Here is a 13,255-nt window from a genome sequence, read left to right as displayed (position 1 = left end):
AAGGACTTTTCAGGCTTGAATCACCTGATTGTCCGAAAAAGTTAGATGATTCCGTGTTTCGGAGGGCACGTTAAGCCGTTGGTCCCGGATATTACCCGTAAAAACACTTCCACCAACCCGCAGTGGAGCAGCGTGGTGGAGTATGCTCCATACCCCCTCCGGTTGTTTGAGGGGAGGCCTGTGCCCAGCAGTGGGACGTATATAGGCTGTTTATGTATGTATGTATGAGGTGAATTTGGTATAAAATGTTAACAGTATCGTAAAGTAGAGTCAACATGTGGATATGGTAGAAAGTTATGCCAAAGAACTAAATAAAATCTCAATATATTTTTAAATGAGGTGTTATTTTATAGGCAAAACCTTTCAGGGTTATCGGTTGTTTAACTACGATTTCTATACAAATGCAAGTACAATGTACACTTTCGATATAAAATAAACAGTAGGTAAGTAATATTCATCCTATAATACAAAATATCTAAATGTAAATAACGATTGTTTTTTGAGCACAGAATGTACCATAAAATATTTTGCCAAGGTTTCATATAAAAGACATCAACGAGAGAAAAAGAGAGCTCGGTGAGGTGTGGGTCTTAGTTCGTCTTGCGGTGCATATACCTCTGTCTACGCCATTTGGGATAGGGTGGGTGGCCCAATGGGTGTCATGTTGAGACCACAATTTCTCTTTTTAATGCGTAGGTATAGGTAACCTACTTTCCTAACGTTGAGGAAGCAGAACTAAATAAAATTACCTCTATGAAATATAAATGTATATTACCTCTATAATCCTTTACATACTTGCAATGTTTTCTTGACAAATTCACCATAGACAAAAATTTTAGCATATTCACTTACGAACACTTTTACCTGAGCATTCTTAATGAGACTTTCCAGGCTACGTTCCCCAAAAACAATATAGATGGCGTTGTACAGATGTAACGTGATAATTAGCTATAAGTAGTCTCATAGCTCGGGTACATAACAAAATAATAAGGTAATGGCAGACGCATATATAAAAAAAAATGTTGCTTGATATTTGAATCAGATATTATATAGAATATATTGCTACCTATATTGCTTCTTTTTATTATGATCAGAATAACAATGGGTGTGTTGGGTGGATGGATGTGTTGTCGTATGTCTATTATCCATTTATTTATTTTGCATTTCTTCGAGGCAATGACGTCATAAATTATCTGAGACAGACGTATAAGGCCAATGAAGATTATCCATGAAATTATAAGGCTAAACGAAGGCAACTCTGTACAGCGCCATCTATCTTTGTTTTAGGGAGCGTGGCGTTAAAAGTCTCTCATTCAATTCAAAAGCAAATAGCACACTTAGCCGTATCAAGGTTGAAAGTCAAGTAATGTTGAAGTGAAAATTACAGTGTAGATATCACAATAGTCACTTTCTGCATCAATGAGATATAAAATATCATTCATTGAATATCATTAGTGACATGTCTACTTCGATATAGACAGGTGTTAGAAGAGGTCGAAAGTCATTTTCATATGTAATTAATTGGGCATTAGCATCAATGATTATAAATTGATCAGTTAATAGTATTGTCTAATATACGTATAGATTAAATAAAAAAGAATATTTAAATACTAATATAAATAATAATTATAGATTACTTATTAATATTTAACTTTTAATAATATTTTTTATTTTCTTACTTACAGAATGTGCAATGGCTACATTCGGCCGCGGGGCGAAGAAGCCGCAGATACCTTTCGTCTTCTTACCGATGAAGGGACAAATTATTTATCCAGCAAAAGAAATCATTTTTACAGGTAAGTTTTGAGTGCCTACTTATTATAACAAAAACAATAAAAGCCAAAAAGACTATTCCGATACCGGGAATCGAACCCGAGCCTCCTGGGTGAGAGCCAGGTATCCTAGCCACTAGACCATATCGGAGTTGTGAGATCAGTTGAAAATATCGAATGTAAGATACAAAGTTTTACTTCATAAAAACTTATTATTTTTAGTATTTATTGTTATTGTAGATGTGGAGGATTCGATATGCGCAGTAACGAGTGCGCAGTACCTGTCGTCGTCGGGTTGGATGACCTTGAGAGACCTTGTGGACAATGACGTGCCTTTCAGTTTGTATAGAGACGAAGGCAGCACATTTTTACAGGTAAGTACCTAACTTTCTTGCCAAATAGTGAAATACCAAAAAAATAATACGCATATAATTTCCAAATAATAGGCTAGTTTCCAACTAGTCAAATCAGTTACTTTTTACTAAACGTCAAATCACCAAATTACTATGGATTTTGTATGAAAAATCAACCTGTGACGTCATAGAAAAACGTGATAAAATATCGCACTTATTATTACACTTTTCTTTATTAAAATTCATAAATAAGTTGATTAGAAAAAAGAAAACGTTTTTGTTCACCGTTAGATCTATCTTTCAGAATCAATCAGAATTTCATAGGTAATTTATCTTTGACCTAGGAAACTACCCTACTTAATTATATAATTTCAAAATTTTCTTAGGTCCGATTTACCAAGTACCTAGCTAGTCATTAAATTGATTTTTAGAAATACTATTCCACACTGTAAGACAAGGACATAAGTACAATATTATTATTATTCACGTTTCATTCCTCATAAGACGCCCCTTTTGAAGTAAGCGCACTATAGGGTAAAATAAGAGATATTTTACCCTCAAAAGCTTTATACGGCATCTTGCTATTATTACACATTTTCGTATCCAAGTCACTCTTTGTCTCCTCTGGATTGAGAGGTCAAGGACCGACCTTACCACTCCTGGTATTAGGATTATTATTTAAGTGGCAAGTCTTCTATTTACGTAGGACTGTAGGTATCTTATCTTAGGTATCCGTGCTTCGGAAGGCACGTTAAGCCGTTGGTCCCGGCTGCATTAGCAGTCGATAATAACCATCAATCCGCACTGGGCCCGCGTGATGGTTTAAGGCCCGATCTCCTTATCCATCTATAGGGAAGGCCCGTGCCCCAGCAGTGGGGACGTTAATGGGCTGATGATGATGTAGGTATCTTACGAAATATAACAATATGCCTTATCGAGTCTTTTAAACCATCTGCATACACATACATAAACTCACGCCTATTTCCCACCACGGTACGCAGAGACTATGGAACCATACATAAACCTAAACCAACTAATCCCCTCCCCCCCTTGTCTTGTAACTAAACTATCTACTTTAAAAATAAATCGCGTCATCCGGTATACCTTGGTTTTTTGGTTAGGTACCTATCATAAAATTCACCTGTTTTCCTTCTATCATAAAATCAACTGTTGCTCCACTCTTAGTTGTTTGGATTTACCAACAGCCAGTCAACTCCACTGTAAATCTAGGTTCATATCTTCGCTCAACACCAGTCAGGCTTGAAATACTCGTCTCAGGATATTGTGACCCGCAGTCAGCTGAGATCCTATCATTACTCTGAGGGATTGCTCGTTACTGAGAACTGACAGTGACTTGTTGGTCGTCCGTTTGCATCTCGTCACCTAAGACTTCATGTATGTAGCTACAATTTGTAAAGATTTCGTGCTTGATAAACGAATATTAGTGTCAAATGTATAACGGAAAAATTATGATAATGTAGATAAGCGAACGGAAATTACAACTTGAGGTAGGTACTATAATATTTACAACGATAATAATTTAAAGGCGACCTAGCAATAATCTATACAGGACAGGAGTCCTAGTATGGCTTTGTAATAGACTACTCTGGGCGCCATCCCACTTGCGTCAGACAGAGTACTGCGGGGTGGAAGGCAAGAGGGAAACCATTGCCCTATTTATTCCCTAAAAAGTAGCATGGAAAATGCTGCATCGACAAGAGCGTGGCTCTTAAATTGATGATGATGATGAGCTATAATCTAAATAACTAAACTAAAATAAATAGTGTAGGAAATGTCTACAGTTTCGGTTTTTAGTTAGTACAATAAGGGACTTTCTAGGCTACGTTGCCCAAAAATAATATAGATGGCGCTGTCGAGATTTAACGTGATACTTACCTATTTTCTCATTACTTGGGTACATAATTATTCCAAAAATACAATGGCAGAAGCTTATATAAAAATAATTGTTACCTGATATTTGGATCACATTGTGTATAGAATTATGTTGCTACCTATATTGCTTCTCTTTATTTTGATATGAATAATAATGGCTGGAAGATGTAGTTTTGCCTGGGTGTAATAAAAAGGGTCACCATTTGTACCCAAAAAAACAAAGATAAAAGATGAATATGTCTGTTATCCATGAAATTTATCCATGAAATTAGAAGGTTAAACGAAGAAAAATCTTTACAGCGGCATCTATATTGTTTTTGAGGGACGTAGCCTAAGAAAGTTCTTTATTGTGAAGTATTTTCTTTTCTTCATAAGGCTGGGAATATTTTCCTTATTTCCGAGACAACAAAATGCTTTTATGACGCGAATACAGTCATAAAATAAACCGTAGTTGTTTACGTTATCATCAAGTACCTGTATTGAGATACTTACTAAATTTTATGTTCGATAAAATAAGACGTCCTTTAGGCCTCCGAATCTTGTCCCGGTATTTATTTACGAGTGTGGGATTCACAAACAGTTGCAATACACGTATACCACCAGATTAACTTGTACTTTATCAATCCTGTTTCGTTGTAACCTTTTTACTGCCTCCGATACGTAATAAAGATAAAGGCAAGTGGTTTAGTCCCGACTCATCACCTTCCTAACTGGATGGCCATAAAATTGTTATTATATTAGGTTGCGCTCTCTTTAGTCTACATGATAAGTATTTTGCAAGTACGCGGGTGGATTAGATTACGCATAAAGCTCTCTGCTTACCTCGATACGGAATGCGGTTGTGATTTGTGACTGTTTTTTCTTTGGAAACGAATATTTTAAAAAAGAAAAACATATATTTCTAACCAAAAATATGGCGACTTAGGAGTACACCTCGGTCAGCAGAAGTAGCGTCTTCAATACCGTTGGACAATCGACAGCTCCACTGGACGAAATTGATAATTATCCAAATAACGACCGCTTTAAAATATAATTACAACAACTGTAAATCGTCCTTAATGTTATTAATTGTTATTAGGTTTTTACAACACCGCCAAAAATATATTATTGTGGGAATTGGATTAAGTAAACAAGGAAAGATGCTGTATAAGGAGCTCGTAAATTGAAATAAATGTACCTACTTATTGCTACTTACAATATTTTTTAAAAGACGAAGAACGAAGACGACGAAGGAAGTATTATTCAATCCCGACGACTCGATTACTCTGAGCCATACATGCGGTCAATCAACGCGCGACATCAAACACTTCAGGACCCTGATACTGACCCCGCCAGCGTGGGCGACAATTTCCTTCATTCTATCGCTATCAGCCCACTACAGTCGATTAATTCTTTCAAATACCATCCTCTCAGACGACGCAATGTATTGAGGTTTGCGCCCAATTGGTCACTCTCAGGCCTGTTGTCTTAAATTTTGTACCGCGTGAGAACCCTCAGCGCTCCCCATTTGTCCGGCCAAATAGAAAGAAGGTCGCCTTCTGTACTTCTGCTATCGTGTGGGCTGTGAGGCGGAGCACCAACCTCAATTGATTATCTGTAATGTAGTGTTGCTGAATCATCGATTATTTGGGGCTTAGAAAATAAACGATATTCAGTCGTGTCGTGTTTCTTTTGTGTGCAGTAAAGAGTTATTGTATTGAAGTAAATGAAACCAGAGGCAAATCTACTATAAATCACGTGAAAAAAATAACTGTTGTCCTGATCCCGCTGTAATCTGTATCTCTTGAAGAAGATACACCTCGTCCCGTTGCCGCCTCTGTATACAGCAAACCCGAATAAATAAACGTCATTCACCAAAACGAGCAACTGAATGATATAATCTCCCCTTCCAAAACCATGAACAGATATCAAAAGACCCAAAACAATTTGCCGAATGCATCGATCACATCGCAAGCCTGCCTTCAGCGGGAGCAAGTGTTGAAATGTCACCTCGATGCGGTCTCGGATAACGCGCAGGCGTCAAAGGTGCAATTTGTAACGACTGTCAGAGTAACACACGAAATAACCCGCATTTAGATCCGTTCCTGAAGATAGTATAAGAGTGATACGCTCGCGGATTTTATTATACGACCGGTTTTGTAGTGTGGTTATGGTAGCGCGACTAATGTAAATAGGTATGCTTTGGACTATTAAAATGATACCTCAGGAATTTAGGGAAATAGACCAATTTGTAGGTAATTGCTTCCACAGTCTAACTGGAAGGTGTAGCGTTTTTGGGTTACATACATTCACTTTATCTCCACGTGAAAAAATATGTTTCAATCGAAAGAAGTGTAAGGAACCGACTTTCTTTTACTACCCAAACTCATATAAATAACGTTATTGTTCAGGATTAAGCTGGTATGTCCCTTCTGGCGACTCGAGCGGTACCTTTGAGACGTTTCTTGTCGAAAACAACCCAACGGGATCACAAACCAGATAAAACGCATTCAAATAACAGATTGCCAATTGTCAAGTCGATAGCTGTTGAATTAAATCTCTTTAATACCAATGGCGACTATAATATACGGTTAAACGTTTATTTTACGCTGCTTCTCTGCTAAATTTGGTGCCATCGTAATCCTTTTGAGCCATTCTTCAAAAGATTTTAAGGTCTTTAAGCTCATTCGTAAGTACTCAATTAAGTATGCTAATAATTTTGGCTCACGTTACGAGACCATTTTGTGTCAAGCAAAAGTACATGCATCAGAATTGAAGTCATGTCATGTCATGAACCCAAAGAATATTACAAAGTTAATCCCACTATGAAGATAAATAACGTAATAAGTATTTGTCAAAAAGTGGTTTTTGTACAACGTCAGAGGAGAAGAGAAGAAGTCAATAGAACTTATGTTGAAGGTTTTCAAATACTAAGTACCTATAAGAAATTGTAAAAGGGTTTGAAACCTATACATAATATTTTATATCACTACATGTGCTTAAGTAAACATAAAAGGTCGTAGGTACCTAATGTTCGGGGTACTTACATGTTATTGTAACTCGGTTTCTGTCATGACAAATAAAAAACCAGATTTTGTGGACGTAATAATTAATTATAATGGTGTTTAGCTACATTTTCAGTAAATTGTCAATAGTTGTCATTTTCAACGAATCCAAATTGATTGATTGCTTGAAAATGACAACTCGTAAGGATTTTGATCATGATAATGGCAAAAGTTAGACGATTAGGCATCTTGACTCGAACCGTGACCGAATGTGAAGCTAGATATATATACTACTCCCATAATAAAATATCCGTGTTTATCCAGTGGCGAGGGTCACCAGCCCTGCACACGCGGCTGGAAGGTCGACTGGTGGCCGCACATGTTCTTTGCTCAGCACCAGCACCCACCCGCCTCGCTGCCTCCTGTGCCGCTTTCAGGATATCGGGATCCTCGCATAACGCGTTGCTTGGTAAGCTTTAATTCTAGGACAGAACGTCTATGAGCTATGCCGCGATTGCAAGTGTCATACTATTATAAAGGACTGGTCAATGATCTTTAGTCGGTGTCCTTAAAGAGGTTCTTTACAAACAGTCACATAATCGAAGCAAGTGAAGCCATAAAGTATACTTATATACCATAAGTTAGAATCCATAGATTCAAAATTAACTGTTAATAAACAAGTACCTCCCAAAAAATTTTACAGAAAATGTGCGTTCAATACCCTTCCACGCTGGTGAGGTCGTGACATCAGAACCATCAACGCAGAGCCAGGGTTTGAGCGTCCTAGAGTCACTTGCTATCGGTGTCTGCGTACTGATGCTCATCTTCGTGTATGCTGCTGGTATCATCTTCTACATACACTACAAGCAACGCCAGAGGAAGAAAGAAAAAGATCCCGAGATGAACGCTACTTTGTCTACTGACAACGGATCTACTCTCGGTTCCAGAATTGATTTGGATAACGTGGTGCGTATAATGGAAATAAATGTTAATGTGTACATTCACCTCTCTAATGTATATATAAGTAGTAGCCTTATCACTATTGTTGTTTACAGATGCTAAAAACAAACCCGCTACTGAAAATGGATAATTTAGGCAGCCTAGGTGCAGATTTCATGAATGATGCTGGTTTGTCGGATGTCAGTGAACGTACAGAAGACACTCTTGATTCGTCTCCTAGTGATTCGCAGAAGGTATAACTTATCAATAAAGGTTTAAAAGACTATATAAATTTTATATAATGCCATGTGTTTAAATAACCGTTATATTTACAGTTCCAGAAGCTAAATTCCAATGTGATATCAGCTATGGTTCACACACGTCGCAAGAAACCATCTCGGCCTTCGTTACGATCAGTGTCCTCGCCGGACCGCTTGCAAGAACGTCTGCAACGGAGGTCTGCTTCTCCCGAAATAGAAAGAGCTCCGCATTCAGAGCTAGCCATAGTGGATTGCAGTATGGAGAATAATATGATTGAACGCCAACACTCGCCGCCCTCAATCGGAGAACCAGCCATTAGAAGGAAGCTCTATTTTAATCCTGTTTTCTTTGAAACAGAACATCTAAAGGTATGCCTTAAATTACTTAGACAGTTCATATTTTATTTGATCATTTTCTCAAATCACATCTTATTTTTCAGGATCCTCCTCCAGCTGCCATAGAGTTTCTTCTGAAAATTAGAGAGGTGATGTCTATCGCAAAAGAAAAGATGACGAATAAGAGGTTTATTCCAAGTCTTTCTGACATTCCAGAAGAGGAGTCTTATCACTCCATAGATCTTGGATGGGACATTCCTTGCGCGCGACGTGGTCGCAGATTCAGCGCAATAAGTTTGAAACGTGAAAATAGTAGAAGGGCCCTACATTGCGGTGGTTGTCCTGGTTGCGACAACCGAGAGCCTATAAAGCCTACATTAACTCGTTCTCTTTCATGTAAGTCTTGTGTTAGCGATGACTTCAAGCAGAGAATTGTTCGTAAATGGCTGGATGAAGTTCCGTCTCCGGATCCGCGGTCTACAGGGTCTAGACCTGTTAAGTCCATTGCGAAAGTTAGTGGCACACCAAGAGTGGTTGAGCCTAAGAAACAAGAGTCCATTGCTAGTTCTCCTGAATTGTCTCGTGCTAAATCTCCATATCAAAGTCGTGTCAACTCACCGGAGCCGAACCTCATAAAATCTACAGAACCCAAGAGCATCGAGTCCCCTGTTTCAAGACGTATTCGTTCACCTGAACCGATACATAAGATTACACCTGAGTTGAAACGAACCAAATCTCCGATAGTACTCCATATTAGTTCGCCAGAATCAACGCCTCGAATGAAACGTGTTGCTTCCTCCGAGTCTATGCGTGTTTGCTCTCCAGAGTTACGTATCAGGTCACCTGAACCACCTCGATCGAAGACACCTATATCAGAAGATGAAAGTAAACTCAAACCTTTTAAGATGTTTGAGTCTATTAATAATAAAAAAGAAAGTAAAACAGATAATTCTAAAATCAAAAGACCGAAATTATTACATGGCCAGGAAAAACCCACAATAATTCACAACGTCCCATTAGACCAGCAAAGTACGATTGAGGGACAAACTATCGTTAATCCAATTATAGCCTTAGACAGTAATATTTCAGTGCAACAAAAAACAGCTGCTTTGGTTATACCAGAAAAAAGAAGTCCTACTACGCCTGAAAAAATAAGTCCATCCAGCCATGCATCTCGACGTATCAGGAAGAGACTACCACCTCCACCGCCACCTCCTACCGTTCCCCCCAAGCCAACTGTTATTAAACAAGAATTGGAACCCAAAGACGAGGACGCTTCAATACCGCTAGATATTAAAGTTAAAATGAAAGCAGTTATACAAGAGCTTCATAAATGTAGAAGAGTTGAATCTAAAGAGCTAGACGAATTTACAACAGAAACTATTGAACCAATTCCTCCCAAACTAGTAATACCTGTAGTCGCTGCTGACACACATTACTTTAGCGATGACAACATGTTATCTGATGTGCGTAAAAAGAACTTCTTTGTGCAGCGTGAACCCTTTGTTGAGATGGATAGTTTAGAACGTAACATGCTGAAGAGGCGAAGGTTTTCATTGGCATGTGGGCCTGAACTTGCTTATAGAGCGGATCAAGGATATAAAAACGATTTGCAATCGTTACGTGACACATTGACAAGAAGCTGGCGTGACGTTAGGAAAGTGGATAGTTACCAGATAGAGCCACTGAAAGATACACCGGTACCTTTAAGCAGAAGCTTCCCTGTAAGCGAGATATTTATAGATACCAGTGAGCCATTATACGATAACATTGCCAAGCCAGGACCATTGACAATTAAGGTAAGAGGGTCTCCTATCGAAGCCCGTCGCACTGCTGGCGATGAATTTGATCCTGATACTTTGGATAGAAAACCTAAGAAAGAAGTCTCAAAGAAACGTGTGGAAAAGATCTTGTTGAAATCGGGCGGAAGCTTTAAACACAAAGTTGTTCCACATGAATGTACAGGAATTAAAAATCAACCTGAACCAGTATTTACAAGAAAAATCGGAAGTTTACGGCAGATATATGAAGCAAAGAATAAGACTCAAGAAGAGAAAGTTATATTCCCATATTATGAGAGACGTGGCAGTGTACCACACGTGAGTTCTGAGCTGTCATCGCTTGTCAAGTCTGTTAAGACGTCAGATTTGATTCGCAGAATTGAAAGTCAAAAAGATAATATAAAACCTCCGATACCTCCTAAACAGAGACGCGGTTCTGACGTATCTTCTAAATTCATAGGAGATAGTCCACCTGGTGAAAGGCGAAGGTCACCAGAAGAAAGGGAACGTTACCAACAATATCTAAGAGGGGAGAATCTGAAACGTTCAGGTCGACGTTCGAATCGCACTAGATCACGTCGAACGGATATAAGAAAGTTCTATAGAACTGAAGATTCAGGGTACTTAAGTACCGATTCAAATGAATCAAAACGCCGAGCAAATTATTTAATGCAGTTGAAGCCAAAAAGCTTACCTGAGCCCTCTGCTGTGCCACCCCCTCCCACTATTGTGAGGACGCCAATTTTGCAGCATATTGAGTCTGATACTGACGATATGGAATCTATTTGTGATGGGCGCAGTGAGTCTGGTGGAGAGAGCATCGAAACAGATTCTGTTTTCTTCGGCAATTTTGACGAATCAAAGCAAATGCTTGCTGAGTTGGGGATGACGAGTTATGAGATCAACCGCAAGTTAAGTCACCATGAGCAGATTGATTCTGGGTTCATGGGCGAGACAAATATTATATTGAGTGGAGACAGTGACTCGGAACACAGAAGTGTGATTTCGATAGTTACCGGGCGCGATGGTCGAGGGTCGGCGGCTTCCGTGACCAAGTTGACAGACGACCCGTATATCCATTCTGTGGAGTGCTGATCATCGAAGAATATTGTAAATAATACAGTAGCCAAATATGTTGCAACTAACAATAAAATTAAGCGATTATTACACTAATTGTATGTGAATTTGTTAACGTTATTTAATACACTCGATTTAAAAGTAAAGTAAGTAAGCATGGATAGATTTAGAGAGAGATATAGAAATGAGTACCAGTAGGATACAGTCGCCGATTTTTACCTCATAATAATGTATAGGTTATTGCAAGGGTTGATCTGCCTGGGAAGTTATCTGTAACCTTGACTAAAATGATAAATATTATCGAGTAACGAAACACATCCCACCTATTCAATTTCTTGGTGCCTTATTTAGAATTAATAGCAATAAGATCACAAAATCAAATTATATACCCAGAATAGTTTCGGTATTTTTAAAAGAAAATAGATTTTATTGTAAATAATATTTAGTGTTAACATGACAATTTGTAAATTTTATGTAACCGGCCGGTTGTGCAATTAAAAATAAAAATGTATACATAGGTATTCAGGACAAGTATTGAAATTAACATTGTGGTGTATGGTACGTAAGAGGCTCAATTATTTATTAAAAATATATATATTTTAAAGAAATTATTACAAAAATATTATTTTAGTCGGATTGTTTATGGACATAGGTGTAGGTTGAATGTGTATTATTAATATTTTCGACTTTGTCTGCAAAGTAATGTAGAAAATATTTTTGTATGAATTAAATGTTTTGTTAAACCTATTTTAAGTTTTATTTTTTCTCACATGAAAAATCTTTATTCCCAGGAGTATGTCTTACTATTTAAATTAAGAATAAGAATAGAATAAGAATAAAATAAATTTATTGCCAGTAGTTAATTATTCAGAAAAAAGGTACAATTTTTTACATAATATACCTACCTACTTACCTAATTTAAGCCGTAAAATATCAGTTTGTAGATTTATTACGAAGAAGCGATTACTAAATCGTATCGTACACTAAATTAATAGCCCAATATTTATAACCAGACCGCAACCGCAGCTTTCACCAGAGTCAGTTATATCCTACTGTCTTAAATCATTTACAAAACTTTACAGTGCTCAATTTATTTGACAATATGTTTTAACAGTGCTATATTTCACACCGACTGTATAATTAGGTCTGAAGCATCGATGAGAAGTTTTACAAGTCCGCTAAACAGTACTACAGTAGCCGTCTTCGAGAGTGAATAAAGTTTTTTGGTATTTTATTTATGATCAAACTAATACTATTCTCTTCTGTAGTTGCTGACGTTCAACATAACTCTACTGTTTATTATTACCTTATAACTCTATGGTGCTATAAACTCTAAGAATTTAAGTTTACACTATGCAAGCGTGATTCAACTTAGTTAAACTATAGTCATGGCCTAATTTCAATAAAAAAGTGTATCCCTGTCTGTTATAAAAGGCGTAAAATAAATCAGGAAGACAATTAAGACGATTTTTTTTTCAAACAATATTTCACCACACAATAATTATGTAAATTATCAAAAAAGGTTCCCATAGGATGTCGTAGGCTAGAATAGACCTTAAGACAGTTACACAGCAAGTTAATACAAACTTGTAGACAATGTGAGCGCCGCCGTAGCTATGGAGTGATCAATGTTTACTACACGAGCATACTCTAATAAAGATTATACGCCGATTAATCTTAATTAACGGAGCGTGCAGCGCGGCTATCAAGCGGTACTAAATTTAACACCAACTGGAAACACTAAATAAATCTAGCTAATCCTACATCCCGCACTGCTGATTTTATTTGCTTATACTAGTTAATTTCAATTAAGGAACTTAATTAAGTCACCGTTTTGTAGTAGAGACTGTAATTAAGACT

The 13,255-nt window shown here is 37.5% G+C and overlaps 1 protein-coding gene and 1 non-coding gene across 4 annotated transcripts in view; one reads left to right on the top strand and one right to left on the bottom strand.

Moving 5' to 3' along the window:
- The window catches only part of LOC126374256 (uncharacterized), a 61,974-nt gene extending 49,925 nt beyond the window's left edge, over nt 1-12,049 (top strand). For 2 of the 3 annotated variants that reach the window (XM_050020773.1, XM_050020772.1), the window contains exons 4-10: nt 1,686-1,796; nt 2,013-2,146; nt 7,327-7,471; nt 7,706-7,968; nt 8,058-8,195; nt 8,277-8,570; nt 8,642-12,049. In XM_050020773.1, coding sequence (XP_049876730.1) covers nt 1,686-1,796; nt 2,013-2,146; nt 7,327-7,471; nt 7,706-7,968; nt 8,058-8,195; nt 8,277-8,570; nt 8,642-11,413 — 3,857 coding nt within the window. In that variant the 3' untranslated portion in view covers nt 11,414-12,049. The remainder of the gene's footprint in view (nt 1-1,685; nt 1,797-2,012; nt 2,147-7,326; nt 7,472-7,705; nt 7,969-8,057; nt 8,196-8,276; nt 8,571-8,641) is intronic. The other variant, XM_050020774.1, reaches the window with a different exon arrangement.
- Trnae-cuc (transfer RNA glutamic acid (anticodon CUC)) lies at nt 1,852-1,923 on the bottom strand. Its single transcript has one exon. It is a non-coding gene; the product is annotated as a tRNA-Glu (tRNA).
- Nucleotides 12,050-13,255: the final 1,206 nt, after the last annotated feature.

This window comes from Pectinophora gossypiella, chromosome 17 (genome assembly GCF_024362695.1).
Source record: "Pectinophora gossypiella chromosome 17, ilPecGoss1.1, whole genome shotgun sequence".
Taxonomy (NCBI): domain Eukaryota; kingdom Metazoa; phylum Arthropoda; class Insecta; order Lepidoptera; family Gelechiidae; genus Pectinophora; species Pectinophora gossypiella.
Note: the sequence above shows the minus strand (reverse complement) of the source record. Positions and strands in the feature narration are given on the sequence as shown.